The following is a 25558-nucleotide window of genomic DNA, read 5'->3' as shown; positions in this document are numbered from 1 at the left end:
GGGTTCACACTATTGCGAATTGGATGCTGGTTCCCTGCATCCAATTCGCTATAGCAGGAGATTTTGACCACCTCCCTATGGAGCCAGTTCACATATCTCCGCTGCGGCTCCGGTGCGAATTTGCACAGGAACCCTGTGCATCTTTTGGTCAGTTTCAGTACTGAATTCAGCCAAAAATTTGGGCTGAACTCGGACCTGAAACGGTAAAAGGGGACGCACTGGACCCCTGCTGTGAGCCGCATGTGAAGATAGTGTGGACCCAGCCTAAACCACTCCACAACTTTATCCCTGACCCGTCTGGTGTGTTCCTTGGCTCTCATGATGCTGTTCACTAAGGTTCTCAAACAAACCTCTGAGGGGTTCACAAAACAGCTGTATTTACTGTATACTGAGATTAAATTACACACAGGTGGATTCAGGTGGATTTAGTTAGGTTTATCAGAGTAAAGAGGGCTGAAAACAAATGCACGCCACACATATTTATTTGTAAAAAATGTTGAAAACCATTTATCATTTTCCTTCCACTTCACAATTATGTCCCACTTTGTGTTGGTCTATCACATAAAATCCCCATAAAATACATTTACGTTTCTGGTTGTAACATGACAAAATGTGAAAAATTTCAAGGGGTATGAATACTTTTTCAAGGCACTGTAACTAAAAATCCATATAATAACATGTATAATAGTTAACACATTCTAATAACATTTGATTTGACCATATTTAAACTTGATTTTCCAAAAATGTTTACATTCCCTCTGCAAAATATTTTCCTTCAATAAGAGACTCCTGTCAACAATGTCTGCGTTGACGGGGAAATCATGAAATTTTATTTTCTGCAACCCGTGGTTGCAAGAAAGAAATTTGCACCATCTATGGCCTGCCTAAGCCAGGCAGGCAGAGGCAGGAGCTAGGAAGCAGATCAGGCTGCAGGGGTGGGGCATGCACATGACCTCATTGGTGGTTTGGATGCCAGCAGTTGTAGCCTATAATGACTGCTATGGGGGTGGGGATCTTGCACTGGGGACTGGCGGTCTGAATAGGACTGTCTTGTGGTCCGCCATTTAGTTAAGCCTGCTATTGACAGTCCTTTTGTTTCTTTAGGTTTAATCTCATGGTAACCCTTGTATTGCCAATAATACAATTGATCTAAGCTCTGGTATATGGGACATGCAAGTATGGCCTAAAAATCTTTCTTTATTACACAATAACTTTCTGTGGAAGCCTATTTCTGGTCTTTGTTTAAAAAATATGAATTTCAGTAAACAGTTTGAATGCTTTACAACATATATGAATTTGTTTTTATATGATGCAACAAGAATGGAGGAAGGAAAATGTAGAATTAGAACCGAAAGTCTCATTTTTACTTCATTTTATTTCACAAGAATTTTAAGTCATTCTAAACATAATTTTTTTCCTTTAAATGACTTTGCACAGAGCAGCCTCGATCCTCCTCGTCTCACGCCGGCGCTCCTGGCTTCTCCCCCCTTCTGAGTGCCCCCCTAACAAGCCACTTTCTATGGGGGCACTTGTGCCGGCTTGCTCCCTAGCTTTGCTGCCTGCGTCTATTGACACAGACAGTGGGACTCAGCTCTGCCTCCCATTCCCTCGTCACTGTATGTGATTGAAAGGAGCAGGAGCCAATGGCTTCTAGTGCTGTATCTGAGCCAGTGGGGAGACTCTGACAGGTCCATTCCTGCACAGTGTGCAGAGACGGACCTGTCATCTGCCCGCTTAGCGGGGATCCACGGAGCGATCCCCCACTGAGCAGAGCAGGCTCAGTACATGGACACGTCCGTGTGAAGGAGCCCTTAATGTAGTCATGAACATACTTTGTTATAGACACTTTGTAATACAGTTAGAACTTTGGCACCAGAACTATTTTTGCTTAGTTTCAGAAATGATCTGTCTTACATTTTTAGATGGTTACAATGTTCTATCATGTGACCATGTATCTTTTCTTCTTGATAGTAGAGGGTGGAGTTACAGGACATTGTGCAGACACAGGTAGGTTGATTTACTAAAGGCAAATAGAATGTGCACTTTGCAAAATGCAATTGCAAAGTGCTTCGTAAATGAGCAGAAGCTTTGCTGCCTTTCATCATCCAATTACGTGCAAGCAAAAATTCATTTTTTTTTAATTTCCTTGCACATGATTGGGTGTTCTTTGCAAAGTGAAGCTTTACCCCATTTACTAAGCCCTGGAGCAACTGCACAGTCTTTTTTGCCTTTAGTAAATCAACCCCAGGGTGTGCCTGTATTCTGCAGTCTGTTCAGCCTGAGGAAAGATGCAGGTTGCGCTTGAACAGTGGGCGTGTTCAAGAGGCAGGCTGTGATTGGGAGGGTGTGTGTGCCAGAGGCAGGCTGCGATTGGTTGGGGGGGGGGGGTTGAACAGACTACCTATTGCAGGCATGCTGTGTGTCTGCACAGTATCCTGTACCTCTAAATGGCCAGCCAAAGGATGAAAACTGACCACCTAACACAGATTAGCTTTTGTGCTTTGTGTGGTCAGTTTAGAACAAGGAAGAAAGGTGACTGGCAGGATGAACTAGGTTTTGATTAGACTGGTAAATCTAAAGGAGGTTGCACATTAAATTGTAATGTGGTAAACTTTGACAACCTGGGGCAAAGTGATCGGTTCTTTTGAAAGAACAAAAGAACACCCCCCAACATCTTCCCCCTCCCTACCCATTTTTCCATTGGACCCAGAAAAACCTGACCCAGTTTTGTGTTAGAGCTTACACAGGGTGAATAACTTCCTCCACCTCCACATGTGACAGTGTTCAAGTCTGATGATTGTCCAATCAGGCCTGAGCATTGCATCCTGGGAATAAGGGGAAGAGGTCACATGCTCCCCTTTACCTAGGAGCACTGAATATTTCCTGAAGGCAGGGGAGTTCAGCAAAGTTGAATACCAGTAGGGGTTTTCTTTTAAAAAACATGAGAAAACTGACTGATTCTCTTTATATATTATATATGCTCATCCAATATGTCAGAATGGGTGAGCTGAGTCCGCTGTCCTTGCCAACAGGTGAGCACTGCAGCTAAATTGTGAGATATTGGAAGATTTTTTTTTTTTTGGGGGGGGGGGGGTCTAAAACTGGTGTACACAGAATCTGGTGCAGCTGTGCATAATAACCAATCAGCTTCTAGGTTTTATTGTCAAATCTTCATTGGTTACTATGCACAGCTGCAGCAAGTTCTCTGTGCTCCAGTTTTAGTAAATCCCCCCCATTGAGTGGGAAAAGGCAAATCTTGAGGAAATATCTGTGATCTCTTTAGGTTCTCAGTGATGATTGCTACAGCATGCATGTCTCTTGCAATTCTTAAAATAGATGACCTGCAAATGTGTAAATCTTACCTCCTTTTTTTTATTTTTATTTTTGTATAAATTTGCACAATTAAAGACATTTCACCTTTATTTGGCAGCTTTGGGAATGCCACCACGAAGGTACGAAGTAAACATTCCAGCAAGAATTTTGGAAATAATTAATTTTCTGGGATATTGCAAAATAAATAACAAATTACCAAGAAACATAGAAGATTCCATCTTGTTTACCCCACAGGTAGGAAGCTCTGGAAATCATTTTTTATTTTAATATGTTTCTGTTGAGTTTTATAATAAGAAAGTGACAAAAGGTCAAGCAAAAGTTGGAAAGTTCTGCCACACAGGGCAAGAACACATCAGTAGAGGATAGAAATCAATGGCTGTAATAAGGATTAAGGAACTAAGTGCTTTGACATATCAAGAGCTTAAGTAGCATGACATACAATATATCATCAGCAGATCATTTGGAGTACTTATGGTTTCCAGGATTTCTCAAAAGCAGTAAATCTGATCTATAAGCAAGCAATTTTTCATGCATATAATGTACCTGAATCAAAGCAATAACCTCTGATGGATCAGGTACCATCTACCTCTTCTAATGTCTCCTTATTGTGAGTTTTGCTGCTATTAAAATGTACAACTGCAATCAGGGGCGGATCCAGAGTCTAGTCTCGGGAGGGGCACTGCCAGAAAATCCGTTTTTTTTTTGGGCAATTTATCGGGGAAACGGCTGGTGTTGGCGCTTCAATCATCCGGCCACCATAGTTGTTACAGTGTCAGGATGATTGAAGCGCATTATTTCTATAATTACATTGTAATATAAAATGAAATAGTTCTACTCACCATAATGCAGAATCAGTGGGAGACCTGAGTGTGTCACTTGCCACGTCGCCTGCCACACCTTGTGGATTGTCACTTGCCTGCCACCAGATGCAGATTGTCACATGCCACGTCACCTGCCACACATTGCGGATTGTCACTTGCCGGCTAAGGTGGTGTTTTGGTTGTCTCTTGCTGTGTCCCAGACTCCCAGAGTCAGGCAGCAGAGAGATAATGTGGAGCCAACACTAACTCAGGGGCTGCGGAGGCCTGTAGTGTGGAGAAGATGGAGGGAGGAGGTGCCGGTGGGTGGGGCCAACACAGTCAGGGGCGCAGAAGCAAGAATGCTGACGCTCTGCCGCCACTGACTGTGAACGCTTGACATGTTAGTGCAGTTAGGTAAGGCTGGAACAGAACTGACTTTACCACACACAGTCTCAGAGTCTCTACTCTAATGTTTAAATTGACTAAACTGCAACTGTCCCCCCCTATTTGAGGCAGTCCAGCTCCTGTCACCTCACCGTCACGTCAGCTCTGAGACTCCAATCCGATGTGACTCACTGACGTCACTCATTGCTAGATGCCAGGCGGTCCAGGCGTTAGCAACGAGTGCAAGGAAGAGGCTCCACCCACCCCCTCCTCCTAGTATCCTGGTCAGTCAATATTGGGGAAGTCCTCACTCTGGAAACAATTTTAGCACTCCACAGGCTAAGAAACATCGGTTCAACTCTACCTACCGCCACTCAAAAAAGACTAAGGAAAGAAAAATTACTGAGGACCAACCTACAAGCAACCATCAAATACAGGGAGACACCAATCCAACTACAACAACTAGCATGCGCCCTGATTAATACTAGATCTGCAGTCAAGCACAGACTAGAAATCCACGACTTCATCATCGACAACAACATAGACTGCCTCTTCATTACAGAAAGTTGGCTAACATCCGACTGCAACACCATCCTAACTGAATTGGTGCCAGAGAACTACATCATCCTAACTGAGCATAGAATAGGAAAAAAAGGAGGAGGCCTAGCAGTGATCTTCAAATCGCACCTTGCCGTCACCAAACCAACCTCACTGAACTCGGTGCATTTCATGGAGATACTCCCCCTGCAACTTCAAACTACACCCCAAAACACCATTCACATATTACTATGCTACAGACCACCAGGACCAAAGACTAATCTCCTCACACCACTTACGGAATTCATCTCAATGCACACCGTGAAAACCAAAAACCTTCTGGTACTTGGAGACTTCAACCTTTGGGCAAACTCCACCCAAAATCCTATTGCGACCGCCTGCATCAACCGACTGGAAGAGTTAGGTCTTCAACAGCTGATAAAGACTCCCACGCATGGTTCAGGACATACCCTAGACCTCATCTTCCAACAGAACATGGACATCAACATATCCGACAACACTCCACTACCATGGACAGACCACTACGCCATCAAATTTAATATCACCACCAACTCCATCCTCCAAAAACAGAAACATTCAACAACAACACACTGGAACAGATCCCAGAAGAAACTGCATTCTGAACTCTTCAAAACCACATTATCAAACAACATACAATCAATAAAGGTAGACCTCTCAACGGAACAAACACTGAACTCCTTAAACAAGGCTTTACTACAAACAGCAGACTCAGTAACACCAATACGCAGAACACTCATCCGCAAAAAAAAACTCGAGATGGTTCAACGGCACCCTCACTCTACTCAAGCAAGAACGTAGAAGAGCGGAAAGAGCATGGAGAAGAAATCCTACCATGGAAAACCATACAAACTACAAAATACTCACTGTGAAATACCACAAAGCGATTTTCACAGCCAAAAAAGAACATTTCTCGAACATCATCTCAACTGCCTTAAACCGGCGGCGGGAACTTTTCAAAATAGTCGCCCAATCAATGAACCCAACCTGCTTAGAGCCCCCAACAAACGATACTCAAGAATTCTGCAATTAACTAGCTAATTTTTTCATTGACAAAATCGACAGCATTCGGGAATCAATTCAACAGAAAAAAGCAACCAACCTTACCCAACCAAAGCAAAAAGAGGACATTGACGCAAACAGCACACAACCGCCAGACTTCTTCCTGACCCCAATCACCACTGACACGACCAAAAACATTATGAGAAGCCTTCGAGACAGCACATCACCAAACGACATCATTCCCATGAAACTCCTGAAAGAATGCGCCGACATCCTGGCTCCCACTATAACTCACCTCATAAACCAGTCATTCAAAGAAGGGATTGTGCCAACCACCCTCAAGCAAGGCATCGTCAAACCCCTGCTAAAGAAACCCAATCTCGACCCTAAAGACCCTAACCACCGCAGACCGATAACAAGCCTCAACACCGTCTCCAAGATTATGGAGAAAGCGATAGTACAACAGCTACAACGCCACCTTGACACGCATCAACTTCTGGACACTCTACAATCAGGTTTCCGCCCAGGCCATGGTACGGAAACTGCACTTCTAAAAATATGGGACGATGCACTCGAAGCAGCAGATGACGGAGAGACATGTCTCCTGGTACTGTTAGACCTCAGTGCAGTATTTGACACAGTGGACCACAATATTCTACTTGTTCGGCTCACAGAAGTAGCAGGAGCCACAAATTCTAGTCTAAAATGGTTTGCATCCTTCTTAGAGAATCGCTCGCAGACAGTGAAACTAGGAGCATTTACCTCGGAAACCCGGGCAATCTCCTGTGGAGTCCCTCAGGGCTCCCCCTTGCCGCCAGTGCTATTCAACATTTACATCCGCCCTCTCCTCAATATCATCAAAAAATCAGACCTCTGCTTCCACTCATACGCAGACCATACCCAAATCTACTTTCGGATCACTGGACAAAAAGACCACCATCAACAACTAGAGAAATGCCTCACTTCAATAGATGACTGGATGACCATTAGTTCCCTCAAACTCAACGGGTCAAAAACAGAACTTCTCTACCTACACGGCAACCAAAATCCCAAAACCAAGACCCCATGGAACCCCCCGCCATCTTTGGACAGACCATCTCTCCGAGCACCAAAGCCAAAATTCTTGGAGTTATCTTTGACTCAGAAATGACAATGGATGCACAAATAGGATCAGTAGTTAGTGGATCACACCATCTTCTCCGCATGTTACGCAGACTCATCCCCTTCATCCCAGAAGATGACAAAGCAGCAGTAGATGGAACAATCATCAATTCCCGTCTCGACTACGCAAACTCACTCTACATAGGATTACCCCAATATCAGCTTACACTCCTACAGGCCATTCAAAACGCGGCAGCAAGACTACTAACAGGAAAAAAACCCTGGGAGTCCATCTCCCCATCCCTGTGGAGCCTACATTGGCTAACAGTAAAGAATCGGGTCACCTTCAAGACCCTCTGCCTCACCCACAAATGCATACATGGTAACGCCCCTCAATACCTCTGAGAGAAAATAAAACATTACACACCGAATCGCAATCTGCGATCATCTAGCCAAAACCTCCTCCTCATTCCCAAATACCGCTACAAAGCAAGGGGAGAACGAAGATTTGCAGTGCAGGGACCTCGGCTATGGAACTCTCTTCCGACTCACATCCGCATGGAAGAAAACCATCTGGCATTCAGGAAAAAACTCAAGACTTACCTCTTCTAATGAAGCTGACAACTCAACGCATCAGCTCCTTGAGGCGATTCAGTTTGCATTTGAAGCGCTTTACAAATCATTCATTCATTCATTCATTCAACATTGTAACCTATTATTCTTATTTAAAGGACAAATACACTCAGTTAAAGGGCTGTGGGAAACAGTAGTAGCACGTGCAGAGATATTGACATTCTAACTTTCATTTGTGGGACTGCCACATAATAAATATTTCAAGGATAACTGAATTTTTAATAAACCATTGCTCTTCTACGTTGCATGCATAAATAATTACCTTTTCCATTGTTCGTTCTGTTCTTTGAGAGCTGTCATCAAAGTAAAAGTCTAAGTCCTTTTTTTTTTTTTTTTTTTTTTTCTTTTTGATTAGAGAAGGTTAAAACCTTCATCAGTTTTTAATTTGAGTGATTTCCCCTCACCTCCTGTCTTGGTAACAGGTAGTCACTAGGACAAGAAGTGAGAGGATATTCCTTCAGCAAAGGCAAAATAGTTACCAATAAAAAACAGAGAGGATGCAAGCTTTGAGTACCATCAAAGGGTATATCCTTGCTATGTCATACTGTTTCAGACTTCATTGACCTCTCATTCCTTAAAGGGTTTGTTAACCCAGCCATATAAAACTATGCCAGCCCCTCTATTAGAAGCTGGCATAGCATACTATGTCAGTAGTTTTAAAAAATGAGCAGTGTAAATACCTAATTTGAGCTGTCTTCAGGCCGGTTACATCACTCACGGCCGCTTTACAGCTCTGATGGATTGCTTCTGCAGGAGGGGCCGTAATCTCCCTCTGATGTCAGATGTGGCCGCTTGTATCCTCTGCAGAAGCCATGTATCGTAGCTGTAAAGTGGCCACGAGTCACGTGACCACCCTAAAGGCAGCCCAAATTAAGTATTTACACTGCTCATTTTTGAAAACTAGTGACATAGTGTGCTATGCTAGCCTCTAATAGAGAGGCTGGCAGTGAACATTTTTTAATTTTATTTTACAAGAGTAGCGGCCGGCCGGAGGCATACACAGAGGGGGGTGACAGGCAGGAAGGAGGGAGGAAAGAGGAGAGCAGAGCAGGGCAGCCTATCATGGAGAGAGGCACTTTGACCATTTGACCACTTTTTTTTACAGTTTAGAGGGGGCAGATTACACAGCAGCGCTCTGCTTTGTAAACTGCTTTCAGGAACCAGAATCTGCATATTTTTTTTTGGGTTAACAAACACTTTAAATAAGGCTTTTGTGCAGGGTGTCGCAAATGTCTCTCTCTGTACATGACATGACTTTGTGGGACCTTAACCTACAAAAATTGGGCGTACCAATGTTCTTAATAGGGTGGAGTTGGTATGGCCTGTTTTATTTCAAACAAGGTGGCAACTCTAGATCTACAGTGTGACAGACCTAGCCGGGAGAGAGACTTTTGGAGGGGACTGTATGCTAGCCTCTTGCCGATCGATCGGGGGCCCTTGCATTTGGGGGAATGGTGCTCTTTGTGAGCTGTATGCCTGGGGACCCTTGAGGTGGTATTACTGTGGATTCGGGTCCTGGTCCCCCAGGACACACAGACTCTGGGGACCCTGGATTTGCCATATTGGAATAGTGGCTGATTCATAATGCTGGGACAGATACTGTTAGGAGATGCTGATGTAAATTCCAACACCTGTCTGTCTATTGTCTGCTAAAATATGTATTGTAAATAAGTCTACTATGGGATCTAAGAGTCATTAGATCCCCATTGTTATTTGTGTTAATTAACTCTGCTATTGTGTGAAGAAGAGTCTGTGTTGATTGTGATAATGTTGATTGGATTTTCTGAACTACCAGATGGCCAGTCTGGCCTAACGGTCATGTCTGAGTCATCTAGGCTGTCTAAAGGGATTAGTTAATTAGCTCATGTTAATTAGGTTAATTAGGTTACAGCTGTATTGTTAGAGTAATATGAGCAGGAGGTCTGCACCTCCACTTTGAGTGTATAAAAGCCTGTATTTTGTCAATAAAGATAGATTCCTGTTTGAACTTACATACAGCCTGCCTGGTGTTTGTTCTGAGCTATCACAACTGGGTTAGAACGGCACATAGCTGAAGTTCTAATCCCGGAGCATTGGATGACCGAACCATCAGACGTTGCAATCTGATTCTATAGCTGCAGAAGAGTGTAGGGAGAGTGGAACCGAGCAAGCAAGGGGCTCCTTACATACAGTACTTCTATTTTTGGTTCCCAACTGTATTTTAGATGCAGCACCACTTGTACATGTGTCACATGCCACCGTCACCTGCCACCAGATGCAGCGTGTCACTTGCCACCAGATGCAGTGTGTCACTTGCCACCAGATGAGGTTTGTCACATGCCACCGTCAACTGCCACCAGATGCAGTGTGTCACATGCCACCGTCACCTGCCACCAGATGCAGTGGGTCACATGCCACCATCACCTGTCACCAGATGCAGCGTATCACTTGCCACCAGATGCAGTGTGTCACATGCCACCATCAACTGCCACCAGATGCAGTGGGTCACATGCCACCGTCACCTGCCACCAGATGCAGCGTGTCACTTGCCACCAGATGCAGTGTGTCACATGCCACCGTCAACTGCCACCAGATGCAGTGTGTCAAATGTCACCGTCGCTTGTCACTAGATGCAGTGTGTCACATGCCACTGTCACCTGCCACCAGATGCAGCGTGTCACTTGCCACCAGATGCAGTGTGTCACATGCCACCGTCAACTGCCACCAGGGGGACAGGGAGAGAGAGAGGGGGGCAGAGAGAAGGAGGAGAGAGGGGGGCAGAGAGAGGGGTCCGGATCTGGTCAGTGACAGTGCTCAGCTCACTCACTTGAATGGTCCAGGGGAGGCTTTAATGTGGCTGTCGGCTGCTTGTTTAATCTTCCCGCTCCCTCTTGCTCTCCATAGATGCAACGCGTGGGCAGGGAGAGAGGGGCGGGAGAAGCAGTGTGTGTCACAAGCTGGCTCAGGCATGCTGAATGGAGCAATGTGCGGATCCCCTCTTCTAGGGCAGCTGCACCGAGCCAGCTTTCACCCGCTGACCACACAACAGGGATGATCCGGAGGATGGAGCGGTAGCAGCCGTCGGAGGACTTCAGTCCCCGCCCTCCAGCGTGACCTTTCAGACACCTATCGCAGCGGCAGAGCCAGAGGAAGTGCTCCAAAACCCTGTAGGCTCTGTGCTACAGGTGGTGGGTGGGCCGGCAACAATAAGAAGCAGTGAAACACTGAAGCACCCAGCAAGCTGCCACCATCCCAGCCCAGTACACCCTGAATTGCCTTTTCGGTCCAATGGTAGGGCCGGCCCTGGGCAGTACAGCAGTGCTCAAAATAATGGCTGCGTGGGCGTAGGAGGAGGAGGACAGGGACCAGTCGGGGATGATCGGTGCAGCAGGAGGGACAGCTGTGAACACCGATCTCCCTGTATAGCTGACATCTGCTTCTCCCCCTCCCGCGGCTGACGGCTAAAAAGCTATACAGGGAGATCGGTGATCACAGCTGTTCCTCCTGCTGCAACGATCATCCCCGACTGTTCCCTGTCCTCCTCCTCCACCCCCCTCGTCCCCCACATCCGGCTTCCCTCCTCTCCTCTCCTGCCGGTTGTGGGGATCTGACAGGATGGAGAGTGGAGGAAGGGACTGGTCATTTACCGGCCCCTGCCTTTTCTGAATTGTACGCAGTGAGTGAGATCGCTCCTGTTTCCTATGAAAACTGAGCAGAGTAACATGTCCATTCATCTTCAATGCTGAGAAAAGGATTCGGGAATCAATGTCCTCAGCCACTTTCTCTGTCTCAAAGGGGATATTTATTTAGACCCCTGATATCTTACCCCCCGCCCCAACAGGGTTGATTTTTAAAAAAAATGCAAGAAATATTAAAAAATGAAATCGTAAACAAAAGTTATAAAAAATGTAATTATAAAAAAAATTAAAACTACTGACACCATCCACTGCTCTACTGACACCATCACCGCCACATACTCCCCATCCCTTCCCCAGAAGCACTGTGAAAAAAAATATAAAAAAAAAAATATTTAAAGAAAATAATAAACAACAAAATTGTAAAAAATAATAGAGAAGTGGAGCAGTGCTGGAGGCGCTGCCATGGTGTCAGACGAATCTGCCAAGCCGGGTCTCAGACCACCCTATGGTGGGAGAGACATGGTGACTATTCAGTCAATGTATGGCTAAATTTGCATTGCACAGACATCGCATGTGATCTGCACCAGCAATGCGGTGCGAATCACATGTGATGTCTGTGTTCGTATATGTGTGAACCCAGGCAGAAAAATATTTAATAAAAATAAAATAAGATTATTACATATAAGATAGATTTTACTAACCATCATACAATTTTCATATTGTGCATGCACAACTTTTAACATGCGATTCAGACTTTCCAAATGAAAATTTTCAAAGTGACAAACTCCAAAATTTTGAACAGAACTAACTATTTTCGTTTAATGTGTACTGTTTTCGTACATGAAAAATCGGGTACAAAAGACTGCGCATGATCAGAAACAATAAACAACAATAATCTACGCTACAACGTTTCTACGTCAAATTAAAAAAAAAGCCTTTGTTTGAGACTTTTTGTACAATTAGTACCATCCTCGTGTTTGATTTGCTGTAAAACATTGAGGAAAACCAGACGATCGTTCACCCGATTTTCTTATAGTGTGTACCCAACTTAAAAATCTGATTAGTACAATTTCTCATTTTAATGGGTTAGTTGGGTAGTTTGAAATCCAAAAAAAATCTATTTTATTTGTTTTTTTTAGGGTATATGGTTTGACCCCAGCAGCCTTGATAACAATGATGACCTCCAAGAGCTTCAAAAATGTCTAAAAGCTTCTCTATCGCTTTTTCTATGTAGGGGACAACAGGTATGTACACCACTTCCAAAATAATGACATTTGGAAAAGTTTTTTGAACTTTTACTCAGACAAGAGAAAAAAAATCAAATAGATACTATATTTTTAAAAACCTTTTTTATACTGTCCTTCATTTTCTTACGTGAAAAAAGAATTGCCATTTTGGTCCCTACAGGCGAACAGTTCAGCATACTAGTCATATGGGTTGGTTTCTATATAAGAATTGGACTGGGATCAAGCAGGCCACTCCTTAGGCAACTTTTCATTTAGTGGTATACACTGTAGTTGTAGGCACTAATAATTGGTTCATACATGTACTAGAAAAAGTGTGTCTCTTCATTGACTAAGCTAAGTCTTATCTAATCTCTGGATAATCTGTGAAAAATATGCATCAAATATTTGTTTAGCATCTAAACTTTTCTTTTGCATTGTCAGGAATTTGATCCATGCTTAGAGGCCTTGCTCAGCATCACATGCCATCTTCTGGAGGAAGACCAGATACATCAAGCACATTTTTTAATCACATCTCACCAAGGACCCTTCCCATTTTCCCTTCCTCTTTTTACAAATATGAATTAGATGGTTGAAAATCTAGTTCAGAAAAACGCTTGAAGAACCACTTGAAGAATACATCTACTGTTATGCTTTTTCATTGGGTAGAATATAGCTTGTAGTGGAACATCTAAGTACAAAGTGTACAGATTCAGAGAAAAACAGAGGCCAATGGGGTCCTTTATTGTAACTTAACTATCATTTGGGATGTCCATGTAATATGTCTACAACTGGATTGAATTTGTTTATATCACGTCTTCAGGATAAGTGGAAAGGCTGCAGATGTTGGGGGAGGCAGACTATTGCTTCTTTCATTTCATTTTTTTTTTTTACCTAAACCTTCAGGAAAAAATGTAAAATGAAAATGCCACCTCCCAATATTACTTATATTATTATACAGAATTTATATAGTGAAAAGATTAGACCCCTGCGCTTATGGTGAAAACGAAAAATGAGGAGCTGCAGCCTCTTGCAATAAATTCACCCTAAGGTAAATCTAGAAGAAATGTGAAAAAGAGGGGATTGGTATGGCGTTGCTCTTATTAAGAGGTGACCTACAACCTCTAAATACTTTAAGGGTGTGTGTCACGGTTGCATATAATGCAAAAGGTGACAATAAAAGTGCAGAAAATAAATATTTGTATATTCACAAAAATCCACCAAAAAATCCTACTGTGTAAACTTCCTAACCGCTTATATATAATACATATTGTTATGTTCAAACGAAAATAAAATAAAATAAAATAAACACAATCCTGTGTAAAACCTGCAATTCAAAGTGACATTTCTGTGCAAAAAAAATCCAACATATATGACTGGCGTATATTGTTGCTGTGAAACTGGGTTCAGAAATATGCATATACCGTCCTTAAACCCTGGTGTGTAAAAAAAGTCCAATAAAGTGACAATGTGCTCCTTGAAATTGTTCTGTGCTTCTTGGAAAACAGTGCCCCATAAGAAACGCACTCACCGCTATTATTCACCCCACAAGGAGGTATTTCACCTTCACAGTATGAACCACTGTGTAGCCTGTGGAGTGGGAGGAAACTTCCTATCCTGTGTTCTCCAAGTGCCTCCTTGTCTGCGATGTAAGTGGTCTCCTCACTGTTAACCTCTTAGATGTTACCCACATGTAGCGTGGAAAGCGACTCCATAGTGTCATACCGTACAAATATCCAAAAATATATTATTAATACTGATGGGTACTCACATTTAAAAAGAATCATTAAAAGTGAAAACAGTGTTTAAAAACAGGAAACCAGAGTGATCTGCGCTCCACGGCTCGAAACCGGAAGTGATGCAATGATGATTTCTCAGCAATTTTAGCTATTTGCGGCTTTATGCAATTTGCGGCGTTTTTTGCAATTTTTGGTGTTTTTGCTTTTTTGCACTTCTGTAGCAATTACACCCCCTTCTTTTTTCCTATTTTTCCTATTTTTCATGACATATTGATGTTACTACACTCTACATCACTTCCACCTTTAATCTAAGATGCCACTAGTAAAACCATTACACTATTTGGAATGATGAAGGCATTTTTGTATGTATAGATGCACATACTTTTTTAGCAATTTTTATCAACTTTTAGCAACTTTTTTGCAATTTGCAACTTTATGTGACTTGCTGCAATTTTTTGCCATTGTTTGCATATTTTTATCGCAATAATACCCTCTTTTCTCTTATGTCCACCTTTGGATGTCACTATACATCCTCTAACATCATTTTTTACCTCTAGTCCAGCAGAATACCACCATGCAGTTATATTTCTTACCCATTTTTTAACTTAAATTTAATTTTGTATTATTGTGTATTATGATATATATTTTGGTATTAAGCGCTGTGTTCGTTACAACTTGGAGTTAAGTAGTCCTTTTAAAATTACCCCTCATCATGTTGCGGAGTAGTGTTGTCTATTGGCATTTTAAATCACACTACTAGCAATAGCATCCGCCATGCTGAAGCCTGGACTAACCAAAAATGGCCGCAGTTACATGGCCATCAATTTAGGACACACCTCATACCATATAAAAACCGGATGGTGTAGCAAGATGGCACCGCTCCAGATGACGTCCCATTGACGAAACGCAGATCACTCCAGTTTCCTGTTTTTAAACACTGTTTTCGCTTTTAATGATTTTTATTAAATGTGAGTACCCATCAGTATTATTAATACATTTTTGGATATTTGTACGGTATCACACTATGGAGTCTCTTTCCTCGCTACATGTGGGTAACATCTAAGAGGTTAACAGTGAGGAGACCACTTACATCACAGACAAGGAGGCACTCGGAGAACACAGGATAGGAAGTTTCCTCCCACTCCACAGGCTACACAATGGCTCATACTGTGAAGGTGAAATACCTCCTTGTGGGGTGAATAATAGCGGTGAGTGTGTTTCTTATGGGGCACTGACAAGAAGCACAGAACAATTTGAAGGAGCACATTGTCACTTTGTTGGACTTTTTTTTTTTATACACCAGGGTTTAAGGACGGTATATGTATATTTCTGAACCCAGTTTCACAGCAACAATATACACCAGTCATATATGTTGGATTTTTTTGCACAGAAATGTCACTTTGAATTGCAGGTTTTGCACAGGATTGTGTTTATTTTATTTTATTTTCGTTTGAGCATAACAATATGTATTATATATAAGCGGTTAGGAAGTTTACACAGTAGGATTTTTTGTGGAATTTTGTGAATATACAAATATTTATTTTCTGCACGTTTATTGTCACTTTTTGCATTAAATGCACCCGTGACACACACCCATTAAGTATTTTGAGGTTGTAGGTCACCTCTTAATAAGAGCAACGCCATACCAATCCCCTCTTTTTCACAGGATTTATATAGTGGCAACAATTTGCACAGTGATTTACAACATTATCCAGGATGTATAGATCTGGGGTCATGAGGGTAGTACAATATAATTATCCAAAATAGTCCAGCACTACAGCTCACAAATTACTTATACAATTTTTTTTTTTTCACGATACGACTAAGAAAAATCTAGTCTGAAATGTGTCATCATTGTTTGCTGTACCTGAACTTTTGTTGTTTGTGAAGGACGTGGGCAACACACAAAATATGATCGAAATAAGACTGGATTATTCAGATGAAGTATCTGTTTTTCTATGTGGCTTTACACACACTACCACTGTCCCTGTAGAATATAATTAAAATCTGGACCTCAGTATGGAATAGCTTGCATTGGGAAGCTCCATGTAGTAAGGAGGGTTTCCTCTTCTACATTATTAGCCTATAGGGTTGAAAGTGTATATACAGTATGTCTTTCCTAGCAGTCTGATTCCTATTTAGACTTGATTCTCCAACCTGATTTATCCAGACCTTTGTTGCTAGGCTTGTACAAAGTCTACCACAGGAAGGCAGAATATGACAGGCTCTACAAACAGAGCTCCTCTATAGGTATTTTCTACACCTATGGTAAAGAAAACTTTGCCTGGAGCATTAAGGATATTAACAAGGAACATTTCTCCTTTGGTTCACCTGAACCTACCAAATCGAAATTGGCTACCAGATGTTTTTGCTGTGCAGGAGTTCATAATACAGACCTTGCTTAGCTTGGCATGCCATCTTTTGGAGGAAGATCAGATATGTCAAACAAATGTATTATTCTTATCAAACCAAGGACCCGTCCCATTTTTTTTTTCAGTGTATTTCAAACATTAATTAGGTAGTCCTCTAAGCAGTAAAAAGAACTCTTGATTTTGATTTGAGGGGTAAATCCATTACACATGGGCGGCACAGTGGTGTAGTGGTAGCACTCTCGCCTAGCAGTAAGAAGGGTCGCTGGTTCGAATCCCAACCACGACACTACCTGCCTGGAGTTTGCATGTTCTCCCTGTGCCTGCGTGGGTTTCCTCCGGGTACTCCGGTTTCCTCCCACACTCCAAAGACATGCTGGTAGGTTAATTGGATCCTGTCTAAATTGTCCCTAGTATGTATGAATGTGAGTTAGGGACCTTAGATTGTAAGCTCCCTGAGGGTAGGGACTGATGTGAATGTACAATGTATATGTAAAGCGCTGCGTAAATTGACGGCGCTATATAAGTACCTGAAATAAATAAATAATAAATAAATAAATACATCATTGATAACCTAAATAATCCCTATTATTTGCCCAAAAGTATACAGTATGAGGTTTGAAGTAGATGTAAACCCTAGAAATAATGATATTTAATTTTCTGTGTATCTGACTGCCCTTTATATACTAAATTGTTTTCACCAATTTAATTATTTTTATTTTACATGGTTTTCCAGCTTTCCCCCCCCATGGCTGCATGGCATTTCTCAGGGCAGGTTTCCTGATGGTGACATAAGTGGGTCATACCTGCAAAATGTAAGTTTAAATGGGCACTTTAAAGTCACCATTGGATGCCCATGTGTCAGGGTGGCAAGGAGGGAGAACCAGTGGGAAACAGGGACAAGGCACTGTCACTCTATAACAGAAAGTGCCTGAGCATGGGCCTTCAAGCTAGTATCACCAGTAGGGATGAGCTTCGAATTCGAGTCAAACTCATGTTCAACTCGAACATCGGCTGTTCGCCAGTTCGCCGAACAGCGAACAATTTGGGGTGTTCGCGGCAATTTCGAAAGCCGTGGAACACCCTTTAAAAGTCTATGGGAGAAATCAAAAGTGCTAATTTTAAAGGCTTAGATGCATGGTATTGTCTTAAAAAGTGTTTGGGGACCTGGGTCCTGCCCCAGGGGACATGCATCAATGCAAAAAAAAGTTTTAAAAACGGACGTTTTTTCGGGAGCAGTGATTTTAATAATGGTTAAAGTGAAACAATAAAAGTGTAATATTCCTTCGTACCTGGGGGTTGTCTATAGTATGCCTGTAAAGGGGCACATGTTTCCCATGTTTAGAACAGTCTGACAGCAAAATGACATTTCAAAGGAAAAAAAGTCATTCAAAACTACTCGTGGCTATTAATGAATTGTCGGTCCGACAATACACATAAAAGTTCATTGATAAAAACGGCATGGGATTTCCCCACAGGGGAACCCCGAACCAAAATTTAAAAAAAAAATGGCGTGTGGGTCCCCCTAAATTCCATACCAGGCCCTTCAGGTCTGGTATGGATATTAAGGGGAACCCCTCGCCAAAATTTTTAAAAAATGGCGTGGGGTCCCCCCAAAAATCCATAGCAGACCCTTATCCGAGCACGCAACCTGGCAGGCTGCAGGAAAACAGGGGGGGCGAGAGAGCCCCCCCTCCTGAACCGTACCAGGCCACATGCCCTCAACATTGGAAGGATGCTTTGGGGTCCCCCCCAAAGCACCTTGTCCCCATGTTGATGGGGACAAGGGCCTCATCCCCGCAACCCTTGCCCGGTGGTTGTGGGGGTCTGCGGGCAGGGGGCTTATCGGAATCTGGAAGCCCCCTTTAACAAGGGGACCCCCAGATCCTGGCCCCCCCTGTGTGAAATGGTAAGGGGGTACAAAAGTACCCCTACCATTTCACATAAAAGTGTCAAAAATGTTAAAAATGACAAGAGACAGTTTTTGACAATTCCTTTATTTAAAGTCTTCTTCTTTCCATCTTCTTTCTTCTATTTTCCTTCGGTTTCTTCCTCTATCTTCTTCTTCCTCTGGTTCTTCCTCCGATTCTCTGCTTCTTGCTCCGGTGTTCTCATCCGGTATCTTCCTCTGCGGCGTCTTCTTCCCTTCTTCATTCTCGGGCCGCTCCGCATGCATGATGGGAGGCTCCCGCTGTGTGGCGCTTCTCGTCTTCTGACACTTCTTAAATAATGGAGGGCGGGGCCACCCGGTAACCCCGCCCCCCTCTGATGCACGGGGACTTCCCTATGGGTTTAACTGTGACGTCAGAGGGGGCGGGGTCACCCGGTTACGTAACGGGTGACCCCAAGTAGTTTTGAATGACTTTTTTTTCTTTGAAATATCATTTTGCTGTCAGACTGTTCTAAACACAGGAAACATGCGCCCCTTTACAGGCATACTATAGACTCCCCCCCAGGTACGAAATTTAAAGGAATATTACACTTTTATTGTTTCACTTTAAGCATTATTAAAATCACTGGTCCCGAAAAAACGGCCGTTTTTAAAACTTTTTTTTTTGCATTGATCCATGTCCCCTGGGGCAGGACTCAGGTCCCCAAACACTTTTTATGACAATAGCTTGCATATAAGCTTTTAAAATTAGCACTTTGGATTATTCATGTTCGTGTCCCATAGACTTTAACGGTGTTCGCGTGTTCGAATGAATCTGCTCATCCCTAATCACCAGGTTTAAAGTATTGAAAATTTAGAAATTACATGAACACCGTCAAATTTATTTGAGATTTAAGTATTTGGGTTTACATATACTTTAACTATAATCCAACCAATTTTACTTTTGATTCTGAACAGAGCTGCTATAGTTCTTTCAAAAGCAAAACAAACCCTTAAACTCACACTGGAGAGAAACAGTTAAATACATATGTTTTACCATTTTATCTGCCAAAGGATTTGTAATTCTGTACATCTTGTGATTTACATATATTTTCCACACTTTACAGCCAGGCAGGTGAAACCAGTAGTTCCTGATTAAACAATTTCACTTTCCTGGTTCAGTGATTTAGCTTCCTATGTCACCTCCAGCCTCATTAGACAGTAAAATCAGCTTAATCCCCTCTGCTCATGGATCAGTAATATTAATAGGGAAATAACAAAGTCATGTTACTGACTGACATATGTGTACCGGAAGCATGGCTGTCCAAAATGATAAATCTTTAGGTAGGTAAAAGATTAAACTGTTTATTTTATAGGTGCTAGGAGCCCACTAGAGCGATCTTTAACCTGGGCTCAATTATGTCTCAAATAAGGCCAGTAACATGCATGGTGCTCCTAGCTAATGTTACCAGGCTGGTATCTATACACATTTATATTTTGCTTATTGTTGGAGCGCTTGTCTTTATTGTGGGCACTTTGCAGCTCATAGCCACTAATGCACTAGAAAAAAGAAAGCTCAACTGGAAACTAGCACAGGACTATTGAGTACCTAATGTGACAGATTTCCTTCTTTTTATCCTATTAAAATAAGAGATAACTTTTCTGTATAGGGTTTTCCTTTTACCCAATGTGTTTTTCCTCTTTGAGAGAGAATAATTACTAGAACATGAATCATTTTAATAAGTCCTTGAATGTGCGCTTATATAATACTAACATAGTAGCAAGTGATACCTAATTATCTCATTTTTTATTTCCTAGTATATAGCAGAATTTTCTATTAATTTCACAACAGGAAGGTAAATAGTTTTCTTTTTTCTCTTATTAAATTTAAGATTTAATTTACATTACTTTTACAATGAATCTGCAGCCATTTGCTCTTTGTGCCCAGTGATGTCTCTTTTTGTTTAATGAGCTGCTGTTTCATTTGATTACTTTTTTCTGATTTATATAAATTGCCAAGGTAAGCTACACAGCCAACGTTTCCTGTAAAATCACAGCATTTTTAATCTTTTCTTGAAAGTTTGTGACTAGAAGAATAAAAGTAGCTGATTCAAACATGTGGTGTTGATTATCATTTGAGACAAATCAAATGCAAACATTTATTGTATTCATAGACAAGCAACCTTATATTACATTATATAATATACATTATATAATATTACATTATATTATATTATAAAATTACTGTTGAGTGTTTTCTCTTTAGGTCCAACTGATTATACTGTAAATTGAAAGCCCAATTCCAGGCTCATCTCTCTCTTTTGGAGCCCCAATGGTATAATGTTAGTGTTCTCTATTTTTCAGAGGCCCTCCTTTTCCATAGTTGGTTCTCACTGATAAAGAAAGCAGCACTGATGTCACTGCTCTCAGGACAATTACACAGTTAGTGCAGAACACTGTGGTGATGCCACCTTAAAGTAGTTGTAAAGGCAGAAGGTTATTTATCTTAATGCTTTCTATGCATTAAGATAAAAAACATTCTGTGTGTAGCAGCCCCCTCCCAGCACCCCCCAATTACCTACCTGACCTCCTTCTCTCTCCAGCAATGTCCACGATCCCCTCAGCCATCCAGTACACTCCTGATTGGCTGAGACAAAGCAGCGGCGCTATTGGCTCCCGAGGCTGTCAATCAAAGTCAGTGAGCCAATCAGGGTAGAGACGGGGCCAGGTTGGGGCTCCATGTTTGAATGGATAGACAGAGCTATGGTTCAGTTTGGGCCACAACCGTTAATAAGCTGCTGGCTGAGGGACATTCAAAGGAGGAAGGGACTAGGAGCAGCAAAGAGGGACCAGAGAAGAGGATGATCTGGGCTGCTCTGTGCAAAATCAACTGCACAGAGGAGGTAAGTATAACCTGTTTGTTATTTTTATTTTTTTTAAAGCGAGCCTTTACAATCACTTTAAGTGGCAGGTTCATTATGCTCTTTACTCACAGTAGGTCATCAGCCCCCCCATATCATATGAAGATTGTCAGCAAAATCTGACAGATATGGGAAATTCAGTCAGGGGCCGACAAGCCTTATTATGTAGAAAAATATGATAGCATTTTCTATCCTGCCTGAACACTATCTGGGAGGGTTAACCCTTAGAAAGTAAAAGTCACCCATAGTTTATATTTTTAGCAGAGAGACTCTATAGCAAGCCTTCTCTAGAGATAATCTGCACCATCAGCATCCTTATACCCTGTGTCAGTGGGCTTTTATTCATCTCAAAGGGGTTTTGTGCTCCCATACAGGTCTATGGGGATGCAAACCCCACTTGAAGCAGGTGAAATGCAGAGCAGCAGGAGGTCAGCTTCAGGGAATTTTTGAATTCTGAATAATCTCAAAACATCTTAAACTGATGTCATCAACTTATGTTCTGCCCTGTTCTGTCATCAACTTCTGCCCAAAGCCTGTCAACACAGAGTGTTAAAAATAACCTTTAGGGTGGTCATAGATATAATAATAGGGAGATTGTACCTGCATGTCCTGGCATAATATTGCATATTGGGATTGCCCTAATGTACATGTTTTTGAAACAAACTTGCTTTTAAACATTTCTTTGTTTGGGATTTTTTAGGTAATAACCTTACCTACACCATCAATAAAATATAAAAAAAAATAATTCTCTTTATTGTAGATTTCTTAATAAAAATGTATAAAACAATGTGCACACACTATTCTTGCTGTTCAGTTATACGTTTTCCATATATTTGGACATCATACAACCTCTAGTTTCCACCCATCAAACCTACTTTGCACATATCATTGAATAATCAGACTAGAGTACACATAATAACTTTCATATTTGTTTCTAAGTGGTTGATGAAGGAACTTCTCTATGGTTTTCCCAAGCCAATGGTCCAATTCTTCAGGATGAATACAGAGGTAAGTATTTAGAACTGCAATGATGGTAGTACAATAGTATTGTTAAAAACTTTAGTGCTTTAGTAGTTTCCCAAATCTCACTCTCCAGTCTAACCTATTAGATCTAAAGGGTGTTTTTTAAGCAGGGCCCCCACTTTTCCATCAACAGGTAATCCTCTGATAGGGCATTAGATTGTAAAGTATTTCAATATGTCTCCCCTCCACTGCTAGATCAAAACCTGAAAAGTTCCAAAGAAATGTTAAGTTAATGAACCAAACCTGCTTTTTAATACCCTCCATGCTAATTTGTTTCCATCTGCTATCCATTTGTTTCATAGTGAGGATCATCCCTGGTCTGTCAGAAAAGCTGCTGAAGACCATATCTATGCTCATTTGGAGCAACAAATCAGACTTGAAGAACTGATTAAACTGTAACTGACATGCATATTGTGCTACTTAGTAGACCAAAGATGGAGACTAACTACAGTATGTGTGGGATGTTGGTATATCCCCATATGGATAACTTATTCAACCAACCATACCTTTAGGCATATATAGGAGTACAGTGTGCATGTTTATGCTCATGTAAAAGGGGAGGGGTGTGTGGACACTTCTGGCCACCCTCCTTGGATGAAAGGGGGAGGGGTGGCACCGATCTGCCTGATCTTTACTGTACTATCATAGTCTTATGTGTATGGCTACATATAGTATATGTTCAGTGAATGCATGTATTTTGCTGGTGGATATTGCTAATGTAATTTTAAATTTTCCTGACAATATTTTATATCCGTATATGAAGCTTGTGTCAGAAGCCTACAGTTAGCTTCCATTGCTTAAATATAAACTCTGTTGCCGTATAAGCATAACATGACAATTAGGTGTTTGGCAAAGAATAACCAAGAAATTTTCAGAAGACCGTTGTCTCTAACAGACAGTTTTATTATTAATGAAATTTGAGGGTTTTTTTTTTTTTAATAAAATTCCTATAAATACCAGCAACTGGTTCACCCATTTCCACGGATTGCTTTATTGGGCTGCTTTCACACAGGTAGTCAAAACAGGCAGTTTTACCACCCACCAAAAACATAGAATACAGCTGGATGGGAATGAACACATGTTAAAGCTGTGATGCTTTGCATCACTGCAAATTTAACGTTGCTTGCCAAATTGACAGGTGGCATTGCCTGTCAAACTCACCCATTCAATCCATGGAACTAAAAGTGATGAGAGTTTTTTCATCATTCCTTTGTTGTGATTTTATATGACTTTAGCGCTACATCCATTTCACTTATGTACTGGAGTTTTTGTATTAGACTTTTTGGTGCTGGCTGCTTTATTTTCTTTTTCGTTATTTACCTTTTAATTTAATTTTGAGCGCAGCTTTAACCTTTGTGGTTCTTTTAACAATCCATGGAATTGCAACGAACAGATTGGCTCATGGTTGGGACATGTTAGTTCCAGTCATAATTGTCATTCCATTCATAATTGTTGTTAACAAAGGAAAACAACAAAGAAAAACAGTAGACACCAAAAAGGAGGCAGGATCGCCAACTGAATACCTGGAATCCGCAGCTTAGCCTCCTTCTGAAAAGAGATCTACCCTAGTGAATTTAGCCTTTTAGTTCATTTAATCCAGAATATGGGAGCTATGGGCTTCTTCCTAAGCCTATTAAACCTTTTTCCTTTGTCTCTGATACCTCTCTTGCAGTGATATGAAATCATTTTACTTTCGTTTGGTCTTTGTGGTTAACCTACCAGCCTATTCTAGTTTTTCTATGTAAGAGTGGTTTCAGTTTGAATTATTACTATATGAGTAAGGCCAACTGAACAGCTAGTCATCACCCTCATAGAGAGTGTTGATCTTAAATGCTCTGCTTGTTCTGTAACTTATTAAACTTTATGAGTACTAGCGTTTGAATATAGCCCTGACTTGGTGGAGAATTAAAATCTCAGCCAGTCAGATGCAATAAAGCAGAGTACATTGGCTTGCAATGGTGTTCAAGAAAGAATGTTTTAGAGAACAGATGTCTAGTTGGAAAGATTCATTGTTAAGAAACTTCTTATGCCGCGTATACACGGTCAGACTTTTCGACCGGACTGGTCCGACGGACGCCGACGGACCAAATCCGGTGGACAATCCGATCGTGTGTGGGCTTCACCGGACCTTCAGCGGACTTTTCCAGTCACAAATCTGATGGACTTTAGATTTGGAACATGCTTCAAATCTTTACGTCGTAACTCCGCCGGACCCAGAAATCCGCTCGTCTGTATGCTAGTCCGACGGACAAAAACCGACGCTAGGGCAGCTATTGGTTACTGGCTATCAACTTCCTTATTTCAGTCCGGTCGTACGTCATCACGTACGAATCCGTCGGACTTTGGTGTGATCGTGTGTAGGCAAGTCCGGTCGTTAGAAAGTCCGTCGAAAGTAGTCTGTCGGTCAGGCTGTCGGACTTTTGTAGCTGAAAAGTCCGACCATTAGAAATACCAACAACCAGGCTCAGACATTTCTTTGATTACCTTTGTTTTATTGCCCCTGTAATCCAGATTACAGAAACGGAAACAGTTGGAGATTAGAGGGTTCTGCAACGACCACAAGGAGCTGACCTCAGGATTTGTACCCAGGTCTCTTGGAAAATCTCATAATGGTCGCAATGACTTACAAGCTATGGCACCTTCACAAGATAAATACTGCATATCTTCAACCTAGTGTATAATGAATCACATATCACAGATAAAGTGCATCAGTGTAAAATAAATTAATTAGATGGTGAAAACTGATCAAAAATTTATACTCAAAAATCTATGTAACACCACCCAAAATAGTTCCTTATCCCAAACCATAAATAGAATGCATCAGTGTTAACCACTTACAGACCAGCCACCGTCTTTATACTTTGACGTGGAATTGTTGTTGTTAGCTACCATAACCCCGGTATCCTCTTAACCTCCCTGGCAGTATGATTTTTGATGCTGAAAGGGGTACATTGTTTCGCATGGAAA

At 41.7% G+C, this 25558-nt stretch overlaps 1 protein-coding gene and 1 long non-coding RNA gene across 2 annotated transcripts in view; both read left to right on the top strand.

Moving 5' to 3' along the window:
* The window catches only part of LOC141105947 (uncharacterized), a 56258-nt gene extending 42118 nt beyond the window's left edge, over window positions 1–14140 (top strand). The window contains exons 6-8 of the mRNA XM_073596181.1: window positions 3431–3567; window positions 12586–12690; window positions 13114–14140. Of these exons, the coding sequence (XP_073452282.1) occupies window positions 3431–3567; window positions 12586–12690; window positions 13114–13257 (386 nt within the window). The 3' untranslated portion in view covers window positions 13258–14140. The remainder of the gene's footprint in view (window positions 1–3430; window positions 3568–12585; window positions 12691–13113) is intronic.
* A 3998-nt stretch (window positions 14141–18138) lies between these two features.
* LOC141105946 (uncharacterized) lies at window positions 18139–20766 on the top strand. The gene is made up of 2 exons (XR_012235672.1): window positions 18139–18522; window positions 18565–20766. It is a non-coding gene; the product is annotated as an uncharacterized lncRNA (long non-coding RNA).
* The last annotated feature ends 4792 nt before the right edge of the window (window positions 20767–25558 follow it).

The sequence above is a fragment of the Aquarana catesbeiana genome, linkage group LG08 (assembly GCF_042186555.1).
Source record: "Aquarana catesbeiana isolate 2022-GZ linkage group LG08, ASM4218655v1, whole genome shotgun sequence".
NCBI lineage: Eukaryota > Metazoa > Chordata > Amphibia > Anura > Ranidae > Aquarana > Aquarana catesbeiana.
Note: the sequence above shows the minus strand (reverse complement) of the source record. Positions and strands in the feature narration are given on the sequence as shown.